Source organism: Natrix helvetica (genome assembly GCF_964273705.1).
Source record: "Natrix helvetica genome assembly, chromosome: 16".
NCBI classification, from domain to species: Eukaryota; Metazoa; Chordata; class Lepidosauria; order Squamata; family Natricidae; genus Natrix; species Natrix helvetica.
Window position 1 is genome coordinate 4,303,958 of NC_138563.1, and position 24,693 is coordinate 4,328,650.

The 24,693-nt window shown below is 46.9% G+C and overlaps 1 protein-coding gene across 1 annotated transcript; it reads right to left on the reverse strand.

Annotated features, from left to right (window-relative positions):
* Positions 1-1,525: 1,525 nt before the first annotated feature.
* On the reverse strand, positions 1,526-23,464 carry RPS6KA4 (ribosomal protein S6 kinase A4). The gene is made up of 17 exons (XM_081967872.1): positions 23,208-23,464; positions 17,274-17,348; positions 16,325-16,543; positions 16,083-16,198; positions 15,283-15,390; positions 14,195-14,275; positions 13,569-13,672; positions 12,788-12,938; positions 12,144-12,305; positions 9,831-9,956; positions 9,222-9,355; positions 7,630-7,723; positions 6,689-6,859; positions 6,031-6,222; positions 5,460-5,619; positions 4,466-4,629; positions 1,526-3,990 (listed from the first exon to the last, which is right to left on the reverse strand). The coding sequence occupies exons 1-17, from the start codon at positions 23,254-23,256 to the stop codon at positions 3,784-3,786; spliced, it is 2,313 nt and encodes a 770-aa protein (XP_081823998.1). The 5' UTR covers positions 23,257-23,464; the 3' UTR covers positions 1,526-3,783.
* Positions 23,465-24,693: the final 1,229 nt, after the last annotated feature.

Consider the following 24,693-nt stretch of genomic DNA (forward strand, 5'->3'; position numbering starts at 1 on the left):
AGGAAAAACAGATTTATTAGGTGCTTTCCCAAATTCCATCTTTGGAAGGAAGATTCCCGTCACGTCCAATTGCAGGAGTGGAAAAGTTCTAGAGCAGTAGGTTCTCGAACTCGTGGTCCGCGGATCCCTGGACTTGGGAAAAAATATACTGATTTAAACCTTAAGTCTCGGCGGCCAAAGATATTTAAAGGGAGTCCGTGGGAGGAAAAATATTTAGAACCACTGGCCTAAAACGTTTCACCCCTTGCTAGCTTTTAGATTGGGTAGGACTTCAACTCCCAGAATTCCCCAGCCAAGTAACAACAATCCTGCCTGGGGAATTCTGGGAATTGAAGTCCACCTGCCTTAAAAGCCGCCAAGGGTGAGAAACACGGATCTAATATCTTGTAGTGGCCCAGATTTCGGCAAAAAATCAAATTTTCCCAGGCTGTAAATTTTGTCTCTCTCTAAAGTGTCCTATCTATCGCTCTCCCACGATGGTATAAAAATTATCCATTTTAATTGGTGGCAGATGGTTCTTTTAAAGGAACTCCAAATGCTTCAAGTAGCAATAATCGTCCCATTTAATGTCGATCAAACTGGCAAACTGGGGGGTCTGGGAAGAATACTGAACCCGTTCTTATTTTTCCCATGCTGGGCATTGCTTACACTTTCTCCGTTTCCTCCCTCGTTCCCCAAATCGGAATACATTGCTAATTGCACTTCCCTTATCTCAATCTTTCTCTCAATCTACATTTCTCTCTCTCTTTTTCTCTCATCTTTCAATCTTTCTCTACAATCTCGCTCTCTCAATCTTTCTTTCTCACTCTTTCTCTCCATTAATCTCTCTCAGTGTCTTTCTCTCAATCTATCCTTTTCTCTCAAACAATCTCTCCCTCCCTCTCTCCCTCCCTTTTCTCGGGCCCTTGTCCTAATGCTGTTTTTGTGCATATATATATATATATAGTCTCGGATTCAAGAATGGGAAAGAGCCCACTCTTTTATTCATACCCCCTAACAATCACCCATTTACAGCTTCGGTTGTTTCGGATAAAAATATTCCTTAATGTGCCATCACCCGTTCTTAAAAAATTATTAATAATAATAATAGTCACCTTGTCAAATTCCCCAACCAGAAATTCAGCAACTTACAGCCCCGACTTTCCTGAAAAACCCCATTATTTTTTTTTCCCCCTACATAAAATACACAGTCCTCAAAACACTTTTGGCCACGTATCTTTTTAAGTTTCCAAAAAATCTGCAATAAATTTTGAGACACTCAAGACATACCATGTTTATAGAGAATAAAAATTCAAAAAGGACTGTTGTTTTTTTCCCTTTTCCTTTTTACCCCGGTAGCTTAAGCAATAGGGAACTTTTTAAAAATAACGACAATTAATACTGCTGTAAGGAAAGCCCCTCTTGTATTTAGCACAACTTCAAACGCTGTTAATCCACCTCTTAAGAATTCCACGTCTTTGATGTCATTAAATTAACGGAGGGCCCGGGTAGAATTCCCCGGGGTTCTTTTTTTTTTTTTTAAAAAAAGGTCTTTCTTTCTATAAATAAGGATGTAAATAAAAATCTAATCTCTGTAAGCAAGCCGGCGAACAGAATAATTCTTAAGGATGTGCTCTTTTTTTTCCCTGTTCTATATTTCAACGTGGTTTTTTAAAAATCTACTGAACTGGATTTCTGTCTTTTCTCGCACACACACAAAATTCTAACTGAAAGATGCTGCCTTGCACAAACATTCACTCCCATGCTTGGCTTTTCAATATATATATATATTTAAACAGACAGACAGGAATTGCTTTCTTAAAAATATATCTCTCTCCCTCTTTTGCCCCCACCCGCAAAACTGCCTGAGCTTATTAGATTCACCCAGAAAAATAGATCCGACTGGATCCTAAGGCATCTCCCTCCCCGTCCCATAAGAATCTCTCAAGATTCAAGAGGAGGTTGACATTAAGTCCCTCTCGCTTTCCCCCCAAAAACAAAACAAAAAAATACATTTTCCTACAAATTTCCTATTTGGCTTCTTTCTTCCGGACACATAAACAGATTGATGCGTCTTATTCTGTGTTGTTGGGGGGGGGGGGTTGTTTCTTTTACGCATATATACATACATACACACATACACACAGGTAGTCCTTGACTTACGACCACAGTGAGGGCCGGAATTTCCACCGCAAAGCAGTCTCTCTTTTTTTTTTTGCTGTGGTTCTTCAGCAATTCGTTGCGGTTGTTAAAACGAATCACGTCATTAAGCGAATCTGAGAGCCAGCTGCGAACGTCGGCAATGAAAATTTTGCGTTCCCGAGACGCTGCACCCATTTGTAAATAGACGGACGCTCATTGCCAAGTGCCCGAATTTTGAACCTGGGACCGTAGAGGTGCTAAAGAAAAACAGTCATAAGCGTGAGGACTGGTCATACGTGGCTTTTTTTCAGTGGCGCTGTAACTCCGGTCACTAAAAGTCTAGGACTGCCTGTTTATCCCTTAAAAACCCTAGCACCCTGCTCAAAGTGAGTTTTAGAGTTTTACCTGTTTAAAAAAAAAATCCTATTTTACTTCTGTGTTGTTTTTTTATACAAAGGGTTTGAGGTTCAGGAGTCCCCCAGCAAGAAACTGTAGCCCCGGATGTAAGCCTTGTGCCAACCATCATGTAACCTGGTTGCTTTTGCCTTAGTGTGACACGCAGACTAACCCATATTCATAGTTGGAATGGCTTAGCGTAACATCTGAGCCCAAACGTATCTTGGCGATAAGCTTTGCCATTAGAAGTTCTATGTCGGACACAGGAGTATATGGGAATTAAAAAATAATAATAATAAAGTACAGCTAGTCCTCGACTTACGGCTACAATTGAGCCCAATATTTCTGTTGCTAAGAGAGAAGTTCCCATTTGACGACCTTCCTCGCCACAGCCGTCAAGGGAATTACTGCAGTTCTTAAGTTATGAATAAGGTTGTTAAGTGAAACCAGCTTTTCCCCGTGGACTGGTCAGAAAATCGCAAAATGTGACCCCGGGACACTACAACCGTCATAAATATGAGACAGTTGCCAAGCATCTGAATCATTATGTGACCGTGGGGATGCCACAACTTGAAAAACAGTCGTAAATCAGTTTTCTCAATGTGTTGTAACTTCAAACGGTCACTGAATGAACTGTTGTAAGTCAGGGACTACCTGTAAAGCAGGAGAAAATATTCTCCTTCTCCAGAATGCAGTTTTGGCCTCAGAAGGAGCAAATCCCTTCCTATTAAATAATGATAATTAAATGTTACCCACCCTGAATTAAAACAACAACAACAATCCCATCAACTGAAGTCTGTTTTAAAAATAATCCCAGGTTTGGATTTGCAATAACGCAGCTCACCACCAGGGGGACATCTAAGAGGACCGCTGCCCTCTGCTGGTAGTTTGGAAAATGGCAGCCTGTATCTGCGACAGCCTTAATTTCATTCCCAATGGAGGGCTGGGGAAATAGGGTCCAAGGCAGCCCCCTTTGCATGCAGAGAAGCGCCAGGCTGTGTAGGAAATAAAATGGTGACGCTCTCCACATTAAAAAACAGCTCGCGGTAGCAAAATCTCCCTTGGCTGCGTCCTCGTGGTAATCAAACCCCCTGCCCCATTTCTGAAGGAAAGTATCACATCATGGCGGGTGGGTGGGCTGGAAATGGGGACGTGGAAGCCGGGCTCCTCAACGCTCCCCAGACAGCAACATAGACAATAAATACCCCTTTTCCCATCCAGCGTTTCAGTACTCGCCCCCTTCCCGCCCGCCCCCCTTTCCGGCTGCTACGAGGGGGGGTCGTGGCAAATGGTGGGGATCTTGGCTTTGGGGGGACGGGAGGAGGACCCCGAAGAAGAGGAGGAAGAGGAGGAGCTGCTGCTTCGTCGAGCCTCAGCCCCGGTGCTGGACATCTTCAGCTTGCGCCGTTTGGCCAGAGGGGCGTTTTCCACACTTTTCAGAAAAAAACCTTCGCGCTTTCCCTTATTGAAGGCCTAGGCGACGAGAGAGAGAAAAAATGTTATTTTAATTTTTTTATATATGCCAAAAGAAAGGATAGCCTTCTATTTCCTTTTTTTTTAAAATCGTTTGTTTATATATTTTCACATTGCATACCCTGTTTCCCCCAAAATAAGACCTAACTGGGAAATGGCATGATTTCTCACGATTCTTGTAATATAAGCCCTACCCCAAAATAAGCCCCAGTTAAGATTGTCAATCAATGGATGCATTCAGTACCGTATTTCCCTGAAAACAAGACCTAAATGGAAAATAACTCCTAATGCATCTTTTGAAGCAAAAATTAATACAGGTAAAGGTAAAAGTTCTCCTCCCACGTATGTGCTAGTCGTTCTTGGCTCTAGGGGGCAGTGCTCATCTCCGTACAATCACACCTCGTCCCATCCCATCCGTCCCCTCGGGGGGGGGGAAACAACAAATCCCCCAGCCTCAAAACTGGTATACCCTCACCATAAACGTCACATTCACGCCCGTTCGCACGGCGGGCCCCGAGCTCTCGAGGATGTCCGGTGTCATGAGCGGCGTGGACGAGAGGGCGCTGCCATCTTGGAGCCACTCGCTGTACCGTAAGTTGGACATTTTCAACCGCTTGGCGGGGTCAACCGTCAGGAGACCTGGCCAAAGACAGACAGACGAGATTAAAATCACAAAACACGGGATTCACTGAACAACCTTTTCCCGGGGCTGCCGTAACGTCGAATGGCCACTCAATGGACATCTGTAAACCGAGGATAATCTGGTAAAATTGAAAACCCTCGTGGGTTGGAAAAACACGGCTGCTACGATGCAGAAGTTGCTCAACTGGTGAAAGCTCTGCTTCCTTCTTCGCCGTGAGATGGAGGTTTTTTCCACCAACCGACAGGCGGTTTTACACAACACGCCTGAACTCAATTAACCTTTTCTCTACATCTCAAACCACGCATTTAATCCTAAAGTCGCCCGAACAGGCTGGGTTTGCACAGCAAATGCCACAGGGGCGCAGTGGTTAGAGTGCGGTACTGCAGGCTACTTCTGCCGGCTGACTGCAATTTGGCAGTTCTAATCTTCCCAGGATCAAGGTTGACTCAGCCTTCCATCCTTCCGAGGTCGGTCAAATGAGGAGCAAGATTGTTGGGGGTCAAGAGGCTGACTCTACAAACCACTTAGAGAAGGCTGTAAAAGCACTGTGAAGCGGTATATAAGTCTAAAAGTGCTATTGCTATTTTTCTTCCTTCCTTCCTGTTAGAAGGCAGTATTTCAGGCAAACTCTGCCCGCAGCCAGCAGTTCGATCCTGACCAGCTCAAGGTTGACTCAGCCTTCCGTCCTTCCGAGGTCGGTCAAATGAGGACCCAGGTTGTTGGAGGTTGACCTGACCCGATTTAAGCGTGTTGTTGTGTCCCCGCAATGCTCTTCCCCCTGGAAGGTCTCCCCATTCCCACGCCCGGCTGTCCATCTCCCCCTCACCTCGAACAAGCTCCTTGGCCTCTTCGGACACATTCTTCCAAGCTTCGCTCTCCAGGGAGAACTGCCCTTCCTTGATTTTGTGCATGATGTCGGCCGCATGGCTGATCGCGCTGCCTTCCTGGCTACTGTGGAAGGGGACCTGGCCAGACAGCATGGTGTACTGGAAGGGAGGAGAAGGCAAATGAGCAGAAGGAGAGACACACACGGCAACGTCACGTCTCCCCGATACTACTTGCAGCTTCGAAGGGTGGTGGTAAAAGGGACGCCCCCTCGAGAAGATTAAATAGGGAGATTTCCCGCTTTGGCTGAATGGTGCCTTCAGCCCATTGACTGTCTTGAGCCCCTGGTTCCCCTCAATGACCCCCCCTCCAACAATTACAAAATCTGTGGGGTCCTTGGGGCTCTGGGCTTGGTTTTTTTTTTCCTGCAGGCGTTTCATGACCCAAATGTCTGCAAGAAAACAAGGCAGCTCAGAGACCACTAAGGGACCCCCTCGTTTATAACCTGTCTACCGTACGCAAACGGCTTGGTGGAACGACTTCCCCCATCCCTTTTGACAAGCTCAACCTACCAAGATCACCCCCAGGCTCCAGAGATCACAAGATTCATCGTAGCCTCCGTCCTGCAAAAGTTCGGGGGCCGCGTACTGGAGGGTAAAGCAGGGGGTCTGCATGGGCTGCGAATTTTGAGGGCAGAGGCGGGCAAAGCCGAAGTCGATCACCTTCACGGGGGCGCCCTCCGACTCGTCTGCGTAGAGAATATTCTAGGAGCAAAGGGACAACAGAATTACAGGTAGACCTCGACTTACGGCAGTTCACCCAGCGATCATTTGAATTGGCAACAGCGCTGAAGACAGTGATGATGGGGTGTTTTTCACACTTACGATGGTGATTCACTTGGCCCACGTGGCAAGAAAAGTCATAAAAAGAGGACAAAACCCACTCAAGAACTTTCTAACTTAGCAACATAAAGCTGTCAAGATTCCAAGTTCTGTGGTCAATAAAGTGAGGAGCCAAAATTGTTGGGGGCAAGAGGCTGACTCTGTAAACCCCTTAGAGGGGCTGTAAAGCGGTATATAAAATCTAAGTGCTATTGCTATCTTATAATTCAATTTTAAAGCAAAAAAAAGGTGTGTCGGGTTAAAAACAGAAAACCTTTTTAAATGCAGTTTTGGGCTCTTTCACCAAGCACCTTCCCTGGGAGCCCAGCCTCCCCTTTTCCTTGCGTACCTCGGGCTTGAGGTCCCGATGCACCACTCCCGAGTCGTGCATGAAGCTGACGGCGGAAACCAAGCTGCGCATGATCTGGCTGGCTTCCGATTCGCTGAAGTGTTGCTTCTTCTTGATCCGGTCCAGGAGTTCCCCGCCCCTCAGCAATTCCATCACCAGGTACGTGTGATACTACGGATAAAGAAGGACAAAAAGGGACCTACAGCGGTGCCTTGGTGCCTTGTTGTGGCCCCGCCAGCGGCTAGCTCTGCTCAGCAGCAGAGTCAGACATTGAGGAGGTTGGGGAGGAACATGGGCCGGTCCTGGGGGCTGAGGAAAGCTCTGCTTCGGAGGCAGAGAGGGAGCTAGGCAGCAGTGAGGCAGAAGAACAACTGGAGCCTGTTCCCAGTGTGTGCATGCGCAGAGCTGCCAGAAGACAAGAACAACTAAGAAAGCAGCGGGAAGAGAGAATGGAGCTGTCAGAGAGAGAGAGAGACAGAGGCGGAGCCTGGGCCGTCCGTCAGCCCTTAGATGGAGAGTCAACAGCCCCCAGGTCTGGAGGTGGCCGATGAGGAAGAGGAGGAACAGCTTGGTCCAATGCTTGACACGCAGATATGCATAAGGCAGAGGAGAGGAGAGCAGTGGAAATCTATGAGCCGGTCCTTGGGACGGAAGAGCTACCGCTGCATGCGAAGCCCCACCTTAGCTCTGGGGATAAAAGGCAGGGGGCAGAGATGAATAGATGTGGCAGACAACTATTCATCTCCCTTCTGGCCGGACTTGTTAGCCTGCGGTGAGAGAGAAAGTTTTTGTCGGCGCTCCTAATAAAGGGAACTTTTTGTTAACTACAAAGGGCTTGTGTTTGGGATCTGAGTCAAAAGAAACCTCAGGATCCAACCTCTTCATCCTTAACTAGATTGCATTTCTCGAATGGCTTCCTCTCCAAGAACGAGGATCCTCACCTGGTCCTGATGAACGTCGTGAAGTTTGACGATGTTCGGGTGGGTTTCGCAGATCTGCAGAGCCGCCACCTCTCGCTGGGTGTTGACTTCCATCCTGCACCGGGAAAAAGGAGGAGAAAGATTCCACTGTCCATCGCAGCTGATTGAAGGTAAAAAGGTAAAATTTCCCCTCGCGCCTAGGTGCTAGCCGTTCCCGACTCTAGGGGGCGGTGCTCATCTCCGTTTCAAAGCCGAAGAGCCAGCGCTGTCCGAAGACGTCTTCGTGGTCATGTGGCCGGCATGACTCAACGCCGAAGGCGCCCGGAACGCTGTTCCCTTCCCACCAAAGGTGGTTCCTATTTTCCTACTTGCATTTTCTTTCGTGCTTTCGAACTGCTAGGTTGGTGGAAACTGAGACAAGTAACGGGAGCTCGCTCCGTTACGTGGTGCTGAGATTCAAACTGCCCAACTGCTGCCCTTTCTGATCAACAAGCCCAGTGTCTTAACCACTGAGCCCCCACGTCCAATTCCACAACTATAAAGTTCCCTTACCCCCCCCATCTCGTAGCCTTCGCACCCCATCATTCCTCCCTCCATTTTCCACACAGCACCAGTTTTAACCTGGTGACAGCCTCTTCAGCTACCTTAACGGCACCGCTGACCTCGCCAAAGGGAGAATTCTTAATTTCAGGGATTCGAACACGAGCCCCATCAGGAGCTAGAAAGTTTTCTCAGTCTTCCCACGCCTTGCGCCGTGTTCTCTTTGACGCGGGGGAGCAACAGGACTGAAAATGGATTTTTTCTTTGCTGACTGATATTAATAGCCCAAGCCACCCACTTAAATCTGGCTCAAGATTTGACTGAGTTCTTCGCCGTATAGATGAATTTCAGCTGTTGCAGGTTTGAATAGGAACAAAGGCCCCTTTAAAAGGCGGGGTGATAGAAGGCATTTCCGATTGGCTGCTTCCATCAGTCCCTCCTGATTGACTGAGACCGTGAGTATAAATGCGCCTGCTCACAGACTCCCTGAGGCATTTTGCGTCTGGGTCAGAAACCCGAGATCAACTTGGCATAAAAAGAACCAAAAATAAAAAATAAAATAAAAATAACAAAACAACCAAACAAAATAAATAAAAAATAAATAATATAATAATTTATATTGTATAATAAATAATAATAAAATAAAAAGAACCAAATAATAAAATAAAAATAACAAAACAACAAAATAAAACAAATAAAATAATAAATAAATAAAATAATAAATGAATGAAATAATAAAATAAATATAATATAAAATAAATCTAAAACATAAAATATGAAAATATAAAACGAAATGTAAAATACATATAAAATAATATAAAATATTATAAAATATGATATAAAACATAAATCTGAAATGGGAAATATAAAAAATATGAAATATGAAATAAAAACAAAACATAAATATGAAATAAATATAAAACATAAAATATGAAATGAATATATAAAATCACATACAAAATAAATATAAAATAAATCAAAGACAAAATAAATATAAAATAGAACCTTTCTGGGTGGATGAGGCTAGCGAGTGGCAAGAAGCCCTTTGGAGAAAGGAAATAAAAATTGACTACCTTTTGCTGATGATTTTGACCGCAAATTCCGTCCCGTTTTGTCGATGTTGGCAACGGCGGCAGACGGAGAAGCTTCCTTCCCCCAGTGGGGGCTCCACCAAATCCATCTCATATTTTTGGAAGAACGAAGAATCCTGAGAGAGAGAAAGGAGAGAGAGAAGCAGGGAGTTAGTAAGTGAGACAGGTGATTCTTGCTCTTAGCTTTGCAAGTAGAATCACTTCATTTGGCTTCTAAATGACCTCAAATGCTTACAAACTCTATGGATGCAATTAATACCTGGACTCTCGTGAAAACTTTTGACTTTCAACTTCTTGGAAGGCTGGCGATTTTCTACCGATAGTCCTTGACTTACGACCATAAATCACTCCAAAATTACAGTCGTAAGCCCAGGCAGCTGATCACTGGCCTACGGCCCTGGCCCCCTCTCTGCCTCCGACACAGAGCCCTCATCAGAGCCTTCCCCAGACTCCAGGACTGGCCCAGGTTCCTCCCCAACCCTCCTCACTCTCCAACTCTGCTCCCAGCTCTGCTGGTGGGTCACAACAAAAATTTGCCCCACTCTGCTATGGCTTCCTGCTTCTCCTTCTGAGGACAATTCCCCCCCTTGCCTTCATCATGGCACTGCGGGCCACCGCAGACCTTCCGGGACGCTCTCCGTCGTACGCTGCCTCAAGTATGTCAGCGGTCACAGCATTACGGTTGAAGAGGATTGACGGGGCGATGAAGGAATATCCCTTTTGGAGAGAAAAACCAGAAACAGCGTTGTGAGATGATTGCTGCCCAGCTTTTGAGAGAAACAGTTGTGGGAATTTGGTATGTTTAGTCAAATGAAGAATTTGGGGGTACAGCAGCGGGATGGACTAGAAGGCCTCCAAGGTCCCTTCCACAACTCTGTTTTTCTGTATTCTGATTTGCACAAAACAGCAATCAGAACCACAAGGTTGACATCAGGGCATCAATCTTCCATCACTCATCGTTTATTTTTCTGACCCGTTCGTCTTTCATTGGGAGAATCAAAATTCAAAGTGAATGGAGCACCCAAATTTTGTTCACATGACACCCCCCACCTCAAGGATGCTGCAATAGTTCATCAGTCCATCATATGCCACTTTTTTGAGGGCCTGTTGTAACTTTGAAAAGTTGCTAAATATATGATTGTAAGTCGAGAGCATTCTCACATAGAAGGTGAGTATCTCGTTTTGAACTATTAAGAGGACCCCAGTTCCTGGGGTGTCATTTCGCCCAAAGGACCCCTGAAATTTCACCCTGGCTGCAAGAAAACTACACACACCGTCGCTGGCTGGTTGCTAAGGAAAAGGAGGAAGTTTGAAAGAACATTTTGAAACTCGCCAAGCAAAAAAAAAAAATCTAGTCCTCCACAATGAAAAAAACCTGCACTTTTATTCTGTTCCAGCGTCTTTGCAGACGAGTAAGTTCGTGCAAGGCGCTTCCTGAAATGATTTTAGATTGTGAAAAAAAACCCAGCTTGTTTCAAAGCGAAAACCACAATTTTTCTGGCCGCAATTTTTTAACCGCTCGGAAAGATCTTTTTTTCAAGATCTCTCCGATCACTTTCCTTCTCTCCGCGGCTTAAGTTCATTTCATTCTCCCTCGTTCCAGTTATTTGGGGTCCCTTGTCCAGGAAGTTTGATTACGTAGAAAAATCCCAACGCAGCGAAATGACAATTTGGACCAATGAATTTTAAATTGTATTGCCTTGAACTTACAACTTCCCAAGGTGCCTGTTCTGGGACTGGGGTCTGAGGCTGATTAGCCTGATGTTTTCCTTACCCTTAAAGTTCATTTTGTCAATAGGTTAACTCTAAAAATCGAAGAAAAAGGAGACTCGGAATATTTTGTGACCTGGGAACTTTTTCTACATATGGTTAGTTGACAGATACAGAGGTTAAATGAGTGGATTTATGTGAAATATGGACTACACGAGAAAGAAAAAATGATTAGCAAATATTTTGATGGGTAAAGGTAAAGTTCCCTTCGCACATATGTGCTCATCGTTCCCGACTCTAGGGGGCAGTGCTCATCTCCGTTTCAAAAGCAAAGAGCCAGCGCTGTCCGAAGACGTCTCCGTGGTTATGTGGCCGGCAGGACTCAACTCCGAAGGCGAATGGAACGCTGTTCCCTTCCCACCAAAGGTGACTCCTATTTTTCTACGTGCTTTTGGACTGCTAAGTTGGCAGAAGCTGGGACAAGTCACGGGAGCTCACTCCATTACGCAGCACTAGGGATTCAAACCGCTAAACTGCCGACCTTTCTGAACAAGTATCTTAGCCACTGATCATATAATCATTTGATGATTATATAATTGATTTTATAATGGAAGATAATATACTTTTCAACAATTTATATAATTGTATATATGCTTATACGTGCATGATTATAATGTTATGATGATGTTTATATGTTAACAGGTTGGCACCTAGAAAACACACTGTTCAATCTAGAAATGGAATTTATGATATAAAACAATAAAAATATTTAATAATAATAATAAAAGTTCATTTTGCCACAAATATTATTACTGATAGAACACGATCGCCGGGATTAACACATCACCAACCGATTGCTGCAAATATTAAAATCTTTTCACAAATGCTTGTTTGCAATGAACCCTAGCCAATGACTGAGAGAGTCCTCGAGTTACGACCGCCTGCCTATGCCGGTTATAATGACATCTGATTTTCTGGTGCTTTTTTGCGGTGGCCGTTAAGTGAACCAGTGGTCGTAATTGTGAATGCTGCAGTGGTTCCAACGAACCCACTGTTCGTTGTTTTTGTTACTTTTGCCGCAATTTTGTCGTAATCCTTACTAAGTGCTGGGTATTTTTTTAAAAAAAATCCTAAAACGAGGTCTGCCATCTGCAATACCATTGGAAAAGATGGCATTTGTGGGGAGGGACGCACCTGGAAGACACGGTCTAGGCTGGGAGGGGTGCCCGCCGGAGAGTAGATGGGCTCCAAGCTGGTGAATTCTTCGGCAAAGTTTCGCACGTCCAACTCGTGACGAATGAGGGGTTTAAACGGCGGCCTGATCCGGCGTGCTGCTAATTCATCCCAGTCCAAGACCTGGAGGGGAGGAAAAAATAATTGGGGAGAAGATATAACTAGGCTGCAGAGATAAACCAACTCAATGTTGCTCAACCTCAACAATTTCAAGATGGGTGAACTTCAACTCCCAGAATCCCCCGGTCAGCACACATGAAGATGGGTGGACTCCAACTCCCAGAATCCCCCAGCCAGCCTGCTTTAAGATGGGTGAACTTCAACTCCCAGAATCCCCCAGTCAGCACACATGAAGATGGGTGGACTCCAACTCCCAGAATCCCCCAGCCAGCCTGCTTTAAGATGGGTGAACTTCAACTCCCAGAATCCCCCAATCAGCACACTTGAAGATGGGTGGACTCCAACTCCCGGAATTCCCCAGCCAGCCTGCTCTCCCAATCCTTGCACGCACGATTCTCCAGGGAATGGACTCGGGAGGGGAAGGCTGGCCAGGAATCCAGCCTGCCCAACGTCTCCAAGGTGGGCGCAGAACTCGCAAACCTTACCCTGAAGAAGGGGTGCTCTTTAATCTCCTGGGCCCCCATCGGGCCGGACCCCAAGCGTTTCTTGGGGTCTTTGCACAGGAGCTTCTGGAGGAGGTCGCGAGCGTCGTGGCCGATGAGCGACGGGAAAGGTGGGCTGCACTTCAGGATCCGTCTAGAATAGAATTGCACTTAGACTTATACACCGCTTTGCAGTGCTTTGCAGCCCCTCTCTAAGCGGTTTACAGAATCAGCCTCTTGCCCCTCACAATCCGGGTCCTCATTTTAATGACCTCAGAAGGACGGAAGGCTGAGTCAACATTGAGCCGATCAGGATCGAAGTTCCTGGCTATGGGGAGAGTCAACCTGCAATGCTGCGTTCTAATCACTGGGAAAGATGGAAGGAAGGAAAGGCAATAGCAATAGCCCTTAGACTTACATACCACTTTACAGTGCTTTTACAACCCTCTCTAAGTGGTTTACAGAGTCGGCCTCTTGCCCCCCAACAATCTGGGTCCTCCTTTGACCCACCTCGGAAGGACGGAAGGCTGAGACAAACCTTGAGCCTGGTGAGATTCGAACTGCCAAATTGCAGGCATCTGGCAGGCAGCAGAAGTCGCCTGCAGTACCGCTCTCTAACCACTGCGCCACCAAGCCTCAAGAAGTTGGAAGGAGCAGGGGACAAATTCCTTTGAAGAACTTCCGTCGCTCTTGTATCTGGATTGGTTTTGCCCCTCATTTCATCGGCTACCCGCCCCCCCCTCCTCCCTGTCTCCCCAAATCTTCCCGTTCGCCCCCACCTCACCTGGAGACCTCCGCCTGCGAGTTCTTCTCCCCTTCGAGCGTAAAAGGGGACGCACCCGTCAAAAGCTCAAAAACCAGGATTCCTAAACTCCACCAGTCCACAGACTGCAAAGGGGAGAAAGAGAGAGAGGGAGGGAAGGAGGAAGAGAGAGAGAGAGAAAGTCAACGGGACTGAACTGGTAGAATGCAGGCGGTTCTTGACTTACAACCGTCTACCTAGCGACTGCTTGAAGTTCTAACGGCATTGAAAAAAGGGACGGACAGACGGTCCTCACGTTTACGACTGACACTTAACAACTGTGTGATACGTTTAACAACTGGCAAAAGCAAGGTCATAAAATTGGGATGATGATTTGCTTAACAACTGTGCTGCTTAGCCATGGAAATGCTGGTCCCCATTTTGGTTGCAAGGTCGAGGATTACCTGTATTCCCACTTTGCTGTCTTCCACTTGCTCCCCCTAAGTATGTCTCCCACTCTATTAGAAAAAGCCTTCCCCACACTGACTTTTATCCAAAGCTTCTGCGCAGATAAATTAATGCTGCCTCCCTTTTTTTCCCCCCCCCCTCGATACTTGTGAAATTTGCTTTCTGGCCTGTTGCAGAGAATTTTACGCCAACCTTCTCACCTTCCCGTGTCCACTTTTGCTGCGTACTATCTCGGGGGCCATGTATTCGATGGTGCCGCAAAATGAGAAAGTCCGTTCTTTCTGTGGCAAGGGGAAAGAAGAAAGGGATGGAAGGAAGGGGACGGAAAGAAGGAAGGAAAGAAAAATGAAAGAAAGAAAGAGGAAGGAAGGAAAAAGAAAGAAAGAGAGAAAGAAAGGAAAAGGAAGGAAGGAAAAGAGAAAGACACAGACAAACAAAGAGGAATGGAAGAAAGAGAAAGAAAAGAAAAATAGGATGAAAGGAAGAAAAGAGAAAGGAAGAAAGGAGAAATGAGAAAAAGAAAGAAAGGAAGAGAAAGGAAGTAAGGAAAGGATTAAGGCAGACAGAAAGAAAGAAAGGGAAAAAAAAGAAATAGGATGGAAGGAAGAAAAGGAAGGAAGGAAGGAAGGAAGGAAGAGGAAGGAAAGAAAGAAAGGAGAAAGGAGAAAAAGAAAGGAAGGAAAAGATTAAGGCAGACAGAAAGAAAGAAAGAAAGAAAGAGAAAGAAAAAGAAAGGATGAAAGGAAAGAAAGAGAAAGGAAGGAAGCAAAGAAAGGATAAAGAAGAAAAAGAAAGGAAGAAAAAGGAAGAAAGGAAAAGATTAAGGCAGAAAGAAAGAAAGAAAGGGGAAAAAAGAAAGAAATAGGATGGAAGGAAAGAAAGAAAGAAAAGAGAAAGAAAGAAAAAGAAGGAAGGAAGGAAAAAAATGAATTTTGATGACAATCAATAAAGAGGCACATTTTGTGCAGCCAGAAGACTGAAGAAGGGAAGAAAGCAGCAACCAGATCAGAATTGAGGATTATCTCATCCAGGGGTCTCCAAATTTGGGAATTTGTGGACTTCAACTCCCAGAATTCCTCAGCCAGCCACGGGGGAATTCTGGAAGTTGAAGTCCACACATCTTCTAGATTGCTGGCTAAAGCTGGTCTTCATTGCCTGATGCCCCACCCCTTACAAAGACTCAACCCACCCACCCACCCCACCCCACCTACCACCATTCCCAGGAACCAGACAACCACGGATGCCATTTAGGGGAAGAAGGGAGCTTCTCAGGACAATCCGAACTCACATCCTCCGTCACAAATTCTTTGCTCAGGCCGAAGTCGGTCAGCACCACGTGACCCTCGTTGTCCAGCAGGATATTCTCCAGCTTCACGTCCCGATAAATGATGCCAAGCTGAGGAATGAGAAAGGCACCTCTTTGGCCCCTTGCGCCAACGACAACACTACAATCATCAGACAAGGCCCCCACCCAGGGGTGGCATTCACTTCCTAAGGTAAAAGGTAAAGGTTCCCCTCGCACATATGTGCTAGTCGTTCCCGACTCTAGGGAGCGGTGCTCATCTCCGTTTCAAAGCCGAAGAGCCAGCGCTGTCCGAAGACGTCTCCGTAGTCATGTGGCCGGCAGGACTCAACGCCCAAGGCGCACGGAATGCTGTTCCCTTCCCACCAAAGGTGGTCCCTATTTTTCTACTTGCATTTTTTTACGTGCTTTCGAACTGCTAGGTTGGCAGAAGCTGGGACAAGTATTCTATTCTATTCCAAAATTTTATTCTATTCCAAAATTCTATTCTATTCTATTCCAAAATTATATTCTATTCTATTCCAAAATTATATTCTATTCCAAAATTATATTCTATTCTATTCCAAAATTCTGTTCTATTCCAAAATTATATTCTATTCTATTCCAAAATTATATTCTATTCTATTCCAAAATTCTATTCTATTCCAAAATTCTACTCTATTCCAAAATTCTACTCTATTCTATTCCAAAACTCTATTCTATTCTATTTTATGTTCTGTGCTTCAGTTCAGGGGAGATGGGCGGCCTAGAAGATTTAAGCAATGGGCAAATGAAAGAGTTCTCACCTTGTGGAGGTGCTCGATGGCCAAAATGATCTCCCCGCTGTAAAACCGTACTTCCTCCTCCGAGAAATGGTCCCGTTGGTACAAGTGAGTGAACAGCTCCCCTCCGCTCACGTAATCTAGGAAGGAAGCCGCGGGAGAGGCTCGGATCTGAACCCTTAGTGCGGACAAATGTCCCCCCGCCCCCACCCCCTCCAATCCCGTCCTCCCCTTTCTCTCCTCGGGCCCCGATTCCCCCCACCTACCGAGAATCAGGTGGAGCTTGGAGTCCGTCTGGAAGGCGTAATGCAGCGTCACGAGGAAAGGCGACTGGCGGACGTGCTCCAGGACAGTTCGCTCGGTCCGCGTGTGCTCGGTTGTCTTGGCTTTGGCGACGATGGCCGCTTTGCGGAGGACTTTCATTGCGTAAAGCTTGTTGGTGTCGTGGCCAGTTAGTTTACGGACCAGGAACACCTTCCCGTAGGCTGAAGTGCAGAAGGAAAAGCAATAAGCGGCGTTGGACGTAGCGGGTGGTTCTCGCTTTCCAATGGTTTGTTTAGTGACCGAAGCTACGACAGCACCGAAACAAGCAACTTACGGCCGTTTCTCACACTGACGGCCAGAGCGCCATCCCCGGGATCAAAATTAGGACGCTTCGCACCTGGGTCCTATTTATGATGGCTGCGGTGTTCCCGGGGTCACGTTACCCCCTTTTGCAACCCTCTAACCTGCACAGACTCACTTAACAACCGTGTGACTAATCTAGCACAGGGACTCAACTTCACAACGGTGGCAAGAAATGTCGTAAAATGGGGCAAAATTCACTTTTTAACAAATGTCTTGGTTAGCAACGGAAATTTGGGGCTCAGCGGCGGTTGTAATTTGAGGACTACCTTGTATTTCGTTTCCCTTCCAGCTCTGCTTTTCAATCCCTCCCCCTGAATCAAGAGTGAAAATTGGCAGCAATTTCAAGATTCTTAATGGGTTGTTTTTTTAACCAAAGGGAAAAAAATGCTCTGTCTATTATTAGGCAGAGGGAGGGAGGGAGGGCGAGAGAGAGACAGAGAGAGAGAAAGAGACAGGGAGAGAGAGAAAGAGAGAGAGACAAACACAAAGAGAGAGACAGAAAGAGACAGAAAGACAGAGACACAGAGAGAGAGAGAGAGAAAGACGGGAATATTAGCTAAAAACCTTATAAATCTGGTTTGCACTTACCTCCGGTCCCCAAAACTTTGAGCAGTTCGAAATTTTCCATCCCCACTTTCTCCTCATCGTGCCCGGTTAAATTTGCTAAGCGGGGAAAGAGAGACAAAAACGCCCGTGTTATCCCGCCGATAAAAGAATCCGAAATCCAGACTATTTTTAATTCCAGCCCAAGAATTTAAACCCAAATTATATTCCGCGCACAAAATCCTAACCTTGGAAGGGCACACAGAGGTCATGTAGCCCAACCCTCTCCCCTTTTCACGGCAAGATCGTCTCTGAGCTCCCAGCCTGGGTTTGAGGACTAGAATCTTTGCCAATGTTATTTGGAGCCACATGCTTTTTCAGTCTGGGACTGTTCCAAGGAGCAGTTCCAGAATTTGTAGTCTCAAGAAAGAAAGAAAAAACGATTTGACCATTCAAGAGACAAGAGAACAAGTGGTATAATAGAATAACAGAGTTGGAAGGGACCTTGGAGGTCTTCTAGTCCAAACCCCTGCTTAGGCAGGAAACCCTACACCACGCTAGTCCTCAAGGCTTCTGGGGAGCTCAGAGAAATCAAAACAACCAATTGCAAGAAGGGGAAAATGAAAATATTTAAGGGGTGGGCAGCAGAGTTATCCCCTTTTATCCCCCTAAGCACAAAGATTGGTTTGGATGATTTGAAAAGATGCCTTCAAGAGAATTGCGAAACATATCTGTTTCTTTTTAAAAGCAACATTTTATTTATTTATGTATGAGAAGAGTGCCAAAGCAGGGGAAATAGTAAGCTTTCTAAAGTAAGGGAAACAAAGTTTCCTTAAAAGCAGTTATGAAAACAAGCACTATAGAATAGAATAAAATAGAATAGAATAGAGTTGAGTAGAATAGAATAGAATAGAATAGAATAGAGAGTAGAGTAGAATAGAAAATAGAGAATAGAATAGAGAGTAGAATAGAGAGTAGAATAGAATAGAATAGGAAATAGAATAGAACAGGAAACAGAATAGAATAGAAAATAGAAGAATAGAATAGAGTAGAATAGAAAATAGAATGGAATAGAAAATAGAATAGAACAGAACATAGCCTGATCCCCCAAAATAAGACCTCCCCGAATAATAAGCCAATCGGGTTTTTGAGCGCACGCTCAAAATAAAAATAATTTTGTACCCCCAAAATAATGCCTCCCCCAAAATAAGGCCAAGTGCTTATTTCGGGGGTCAAAAGAAAATAAGACCATGTCTAATTTTGGGGGAAACACGGATAGCATAGCATAGCATAACATAGAACATAACAGAATATAGAATAGAACTTAATAATAGAATAGAACAGAACAGAATTCAATTCTTTATTGGCCAAGTGTGATTGGACACACAAGGAATTTGCCTCTGGTGCATAAGCTCTCGCTTGTACATGCAAACAACAAAGTGACAGGTCACAGACCATAAATCATAGTTACAATCACTCATCATAAGATACAAACAAGCGATAAAGATCACTTTACCAAAAACTTCTAGTACAGGCCTCTTGAAAAAAAAAAGTCAAAAGAATGGATCTTCAACAATAACCATCGCCACAAATAACAACAGGGCTATATAATAATAACACACTCCTGCTATTCATTCCTAGTGAATGCTGATCAGAACGACCTCTAAGTTCTGTCAATCAACTAAATATAAATAAATACATTTGGTGTCCCCTGCAACTTCCTAGACTCCCCCGGTAATTCCCAATCTTTAGGCTCATGGTACTTAAGTAATTAATTACTAATTAATTAAACTAACTTTACTGGATTTAGAGGCTACCTGACTGCCCAGCGCTGGCATTTTGGCTTCAGCAGACTGAATTTATTATACAGGCTTTATTTCAGACATCTAGTTGGGGTCTTATTGTTGTTTTTCCTGTAATTTTTAGCTTCAACGCTATTTTTTAAAAATGTTAACAGCATCAGACCATCTTTTCCATAACCCTCTAACCCACTGCCCTGATTTATTAGTTTAATTTATTTTTTTGAACTAAAAGCAGGGATGGCCAGCTCTAATTGGTAGTCCGTAAGAGGCAGTGCTTCTCAACTCAGCAACTTTAAGCTGGGTGGACTTCAATTCCCAGAATTCCCCAGCCAATTTACTTTAAGATGGGTGAAATTCAACTCCCAGAATTCTCCAGCCAGCGTGCTTTAAGATATGTGGACTTCAACTCCCAGTATCCCCCAGCCAGCACGCTTTAAGATGAGAACTTCAACTCCCAGAATTCTCCAGCCAGTGTGCTTTAAGATATGTGGACTTCAAACTGCCCAAGGAGCTGCTGATTCTGTTCTACAGAGGAATTATTGAGTCTGTTATCGCTATAACTATCTGGTTTGGCTCTGCAATCCAACAAGAGAGACACAGACTTCAGAGGAGAATCAGAACTGCAGAAAAAACAATGGCTACCAACTCATCTTCCATTGAGGACCTGCACACTGCAGGAGTCAAAAAGACGGTCGTGAAAATATTTACAGACCCCTCGCATCCTGGACATAAATTGTTTCAACTCCTACCCTCAAAACGATGCTATAGGGCACTGCACACCAAGACAACTAGACACAAGGACTGTTTTTCCCCGAACGGCATCACACTGCTAAACAAATAATTCTCTCAACACTGTCAAACGATTCACTAAGGCTGCATTACTCTTACTATTAGTCTTCTCATCGTTCCCATCACCCATCTCCTCCCACTTATGACTGCAGGACTGTAACTTGCTTGTATCCTTACGATTTGTATTGATATTGTTTGTTTCCTGATTGTTTATTTGTACCCTCTGAGTATCATTAAGTGTTTGTACCTTGATGAAAGACAAGACGAAAAGGCAAGATACATTATCTTGTCTTTTGATGTACACTGAGAGCATCTGCACCAAAGACAAATCCCTTGTGTGTCCAATCACACTTGGGTAATAAAGAAGAAAGGAAGAACTCCCAGAATTCCCCAGCCAGCACTGTGGCTGGTGAATTCTGGGAATTGAAGTCCACCCATCTTAAAAGTTGTTGAGGTGGGTTGAGCCAGGACGTCCCAAGGGACCCTCTCACTGCCTCCTCATCGCTGGAACCTTTGCTCACACACAAATCACACCTCCCCACCCAATTCCCTGGGGAGTCACCCCATTTCCGGGCAGGTGAATCATAAGTTAGCCAACAGGCGGTGAAGCGAGCCTATACTTGCCTACCACCCCAAAGGGCCTCTTTTTCCAACCACACGTAGAAAACACGGCCCTCGCTTAAATCTTCCTCGGCTGATGAGATCCCAAAGGGAGTCGTGGGTTTTCCCCACATTTTCTTTGCTCACACACCGGCCGTTCAGATCAGCTTCCCTGCGCGCCACGTGCTTCAAATTAAAAATTATATTAAAAAAAATAAATAAAAAATAGGGCCATTTTAAAACCATTTCCTTCTCCTTCGGGGTCTCTTGAGTAAAACCGTTCATGCACGCTAAAAGCAATCAGACCCACGCACGCACATTAGACGCCTCTTCTCTGCGAGTGGGTGTGCATAATCATCTTTGGAGAGCGGGGAATGCAACGAGGATTTCATTTTAATGCACGCCGATTAGCGTACATCCAAAGTGACAATAAAGTCTTTTATTCTATTCCATCCTACCTCGGCTGCTCTTTTCTCATTACGATTGGCAAAAATAGATTTTTTAAAAAAATTATTCCATCCAAAGGAGAAAACCCTAAATCCGAAAGAAATCACTTTACTGGCCCGTTTCGTGTCCCGTAAACCCATCTCTCCTACCAGACAACTCAGCAAACGCTTCCCACAAAACAAGCTCCTGTCCTTACGTCTTCCCGGGGCGTGCTGTCCTCAAAGGTAGACTGCCCTGCTAGCTGGAGGCTCCATTTCTGAAATCTTGACTGACAAATGTGAAAACCCTTGGCTTAAAAGGACACGCTTATTGCTCTATGACCCAGATTTATGATAATTAAGGAGCGGAAAGGAAGATCCTGCTGGGGGTGGGTGGGTGAGGGGTGTTGATTGACAAGCGAGGCACATGAAGAGGGGGTTGGGGCTATGCATTGTATACACCCACACCCGGGTTCAGATAATGTATTTAACCAGGCCAACCCAATGATAAAAGAACTGCCTTCAAACATGAATCAACTTAACTAGGCTTTTTTTTGACAGCTGGGAAAGAGACAGGCAGTGGCTTCCTTTCACGCTGCAGTTGTCCCATGTTTTTCACACTTGGCAACTTCAAGAGGTGTGTGTGTGTATAGACTCCCCACTCCCAGAATCCCCCAGCCGGCAAATCCAAACACTTCTCAAAAGTTGCCAGGTTTTGGAAAACACGGATCTGTAAGTGATCCCAAGATCGCCCAGGGTTATACAGAGGCGTCCAACCGGAAAATGGACAAAGGTGCATCCCTTGGCAGGCAAAAAATAAGGGGGGGGGAGGATTTTAAAAAGGGAGACCGGACAGCCACCCTGTCTGGATGGTATAAGGACCGTGATGGCAAACCTCTGTGATGGCACGCGAGCCGTGGGCCCAATTCAGCTGCGCCACACAGGCGGGCATGCCTTCCGTCGGCCAGCTGGTTTTCAGGTCTCTGCCACGGGGGGGGGGGGGGGGATGTGAATGCGGGGGGGGGAGCTGTGTGTGTATGCATGGGAGCCCCTCTTGCACGGGGGGGGGGGCACGTTGCATTTGGGGGGTTCAGGCGCGCACACTTTGGGCACTCCGTCCGGAAAAGGTTAGCCGTCTCTGGTATAGGATTTGCTGCTTGGGCAGAGGGCTGGACTAGAAGACCTCCAAGGTCCCTTTTCCAGCTCTATTCTGATTGATTGATTGATTGATTGATTGAAACGACACAAGGTCTCCTGCTTGAGCAGGGGGGGGTGGACTAGAAGACCTCCAAGGTCCCTTTTCCAGCTCGATTCTGATTAAACGGATATACCTACCGTACAGTTCAATACTGTAAGGAGGTTCAGATGCTGAAGGCAGAGTGGGAGGGGGGATGTTAAGCCGTGAAACACCCCACCCCAGAAGCAGCCTTCTGCGCCCCCTCCCACCACCCACCTGCTGCTGCCTGCAGGCGCCGCGGCTGCTCGCTAGCTCGAGCCCCCAGCCCGCCCCCACGTGCCAATCCCGACGGGGGTGGGCTGGTGATTCAGAAGCACACATAAACCCCCAACCACACACACACACACACACAAACGAGCCCCGGTTCCAGCTGGGCGGAGAGGCGGGGCTTGCCTCCATTCAGAGGCGGGGCTTCCCCCACTTTGAAAAATAACACTCGGCCAGGCCTGGCCAGCTCCAGCCTTTGCAAAGGGGGGGGTCGTCTGGCTGGGCTCTGGGGGTCCCGACGAGCCCGGGTTGGCACTGCCAGGCAGGCATTCCCCGTTTTGGCCCGGCTCTGCGTCCCATTCCTGCTTTGCAAAGCTAGAAAGGAGTGGGGGGGGTGGAAGCAGGAGTTACAGAAGCAACTGGTGGCTCGCCTTCCGGATATGGGGAGAGGGTCCCGCGAGCGACCCCTCCCTGCGCTCCTGGCCAGGGTAGCTTCCCAAGAGACGATGCCCGCGCCCTGCCTTCTCTGAAGCACCCCCTCCCCAATATCTCTTCTGCTACTGGGGCAGCCAGGGACCCCCTTCCCGATCCAGCGCTTCGCACCCAACTCGCCCCTACCCCAAGGCTGTCACCCCACCCTACTGGCGCGCCCCGGCTCGGCCCCAACTCCGCGGGCCTCCGCGCGCGGCCGCCTCCCCCCCTCCCTCCAAATATGGGGAGGGGGAGATCCGGCTGTGACCCTGACATTTCAACCCCCCCAGACCCACTGGAGACCCCCCTATTCCCCGCGCCCCGGCTTGGAGAGGCTTCAAGGGCGCGCGGTGCGCCCTAGGCGCGGCTGGCGTCTCCAAGGTCCCCTTGCGCTCCAACGGGGTGGGGACCCCTCGGTTGGGGGATCCGGGACCCTGGATCTCGGTACCGTTGGTCAGGGGCAGCTCCACCGTCTCCTCCTCGGTGCCGTCCTCCATGGCCGAGCCGTCTCCCTCCTCTTCCTCCTCCTCCTCCTCCTTCCTTCCCTCGCCTGTCTAGCGCTGCCTCCGCTCGCCTTACATGCTGCGGGCCGCGCACACGGCTTCCTGGTGCAGCCAGCGAGCGCCCGCCGCTGTCGCTGCCGCCGCCGCCTTCTCCTTCTCCAGGCCTGAGTCAAGAGGCAGGAATGCGCGAGAGGAGGAGGAGGAAGAGAGGAAGCGCAAGGCACAAAATCTGGGGACCCGCCCCGGGGAGGGCGAGGGGACCCCTTCCTGCCACCCACCCACCCACTCTCCCCGAAAGTTGCCCGCAGTTGTCACCCGCCGGAGAGGGGAGAAGAAAAAAAGCGCAGCGCTTTTTCATAGAAGCCCCCCCCTTTTTTTTGCAGGTTTGGGGGGGGGCAACCGGAGCGCTTCTTCCCTCTCCCGTCTGCAGCCCCCCTCCCTCTCCTTCCTGGGTGGGGAGGGGGGCAGTTTTGGGCCGCCAAGGGTCTGCTTCACCCCTTGGATACAGGCCGAAAAGACAGATACTTTAAGACACGTACAAAATGACAGAATACCAATGGCTAGAAAGGGGCCTTGGAGGTCGTCTAGTCCAACCCACTGCTCAAGCAGGAGAGCCTGTACAATTTCAGACAAATGGTTGCCTAATCTCTTCTTAAAAATCAATCAGAATAGACCTGGAAGGGACCTTGGAGGTCATCTAGTCCAGCCCCCTGCTTGAAGCAGGAGACCCTTACAAAATGACAGAATAACAGAGCCAAAAGGGACCTTTGAGGTCATCTAGTCCAACCTCCCCTCCCCCATTCAAGCAGGAGACCCTTACAAAATGACAGAATAACAGAGCCAAAAGGGACTTTAGAGGTCTTCTAGTCTAACCCCCTGCTCGAGCAGGAGACCCTTACAAAATGACACAATAACAGAGTCAAAAGGGACCTTTGAGGTCATCTAGTCCAACCCCCCCCCCCCCCCGCTCAAGCAGGCGACCTTTACAAAATGACAGAATAACAGAGCCAAAAGTGACTTTAGAGGTCTTCTAGTCCAACCCCTTGCTTGAAGCCTTCAGGGAAGGAGCGCCCACAACTTCTGGAAGCAAGCTATTAGTCAGAGAAGGTTGGGAGGAGGTCTGGATTTGCAGAGGGGGCTGCTCCCCCCTCCACCCCGGAATCCGCTTCTTTCCATTCAAAGTGGGAATTTGGGAGGGTGCGAAATAATCCGTTTCAATCTCCAATGTCCCTAACCCTTCCCACACTCACATAACAGAAAATCTGGTTGATGTAGAACTCGGGAAAATAAAAGCAAGCCCACTAAAGCTACAATCAGGTGAATGGCAGGCCAGAGAAGCGAGAGGGGAGGGGGCATCACTGCGAGGGGGGGTGGGAGAAGCCGGGAGCCCAAATGAAATTAATCGATCCTTGGAACGATCCTGAAATTCCA

Coding starts and splice junctions, on each gene's coding strand:
- RPS6KA4 (XM_081967872.1), bottom strand. CDS start 23,256: ATGGAGGACGGCACCGAGGAGGAGACGGTGGAGCTGCCCCTGACCAAC. Junction 4,630..5,459: donor GGCCAAGGAGCTTGTTCGAG/GTGAGGGGGAGA, acceptor GTCTTTGGCCAG/GTCTCCTGACGGTTGACCCC. Junction 3,991..4,465: donor GCGTGAATGTGACGTTTATG/GTGAGGGTATAC, acceptor CTCGTCGCCTAG/GCCTTCAATAAGGGAAAGCG.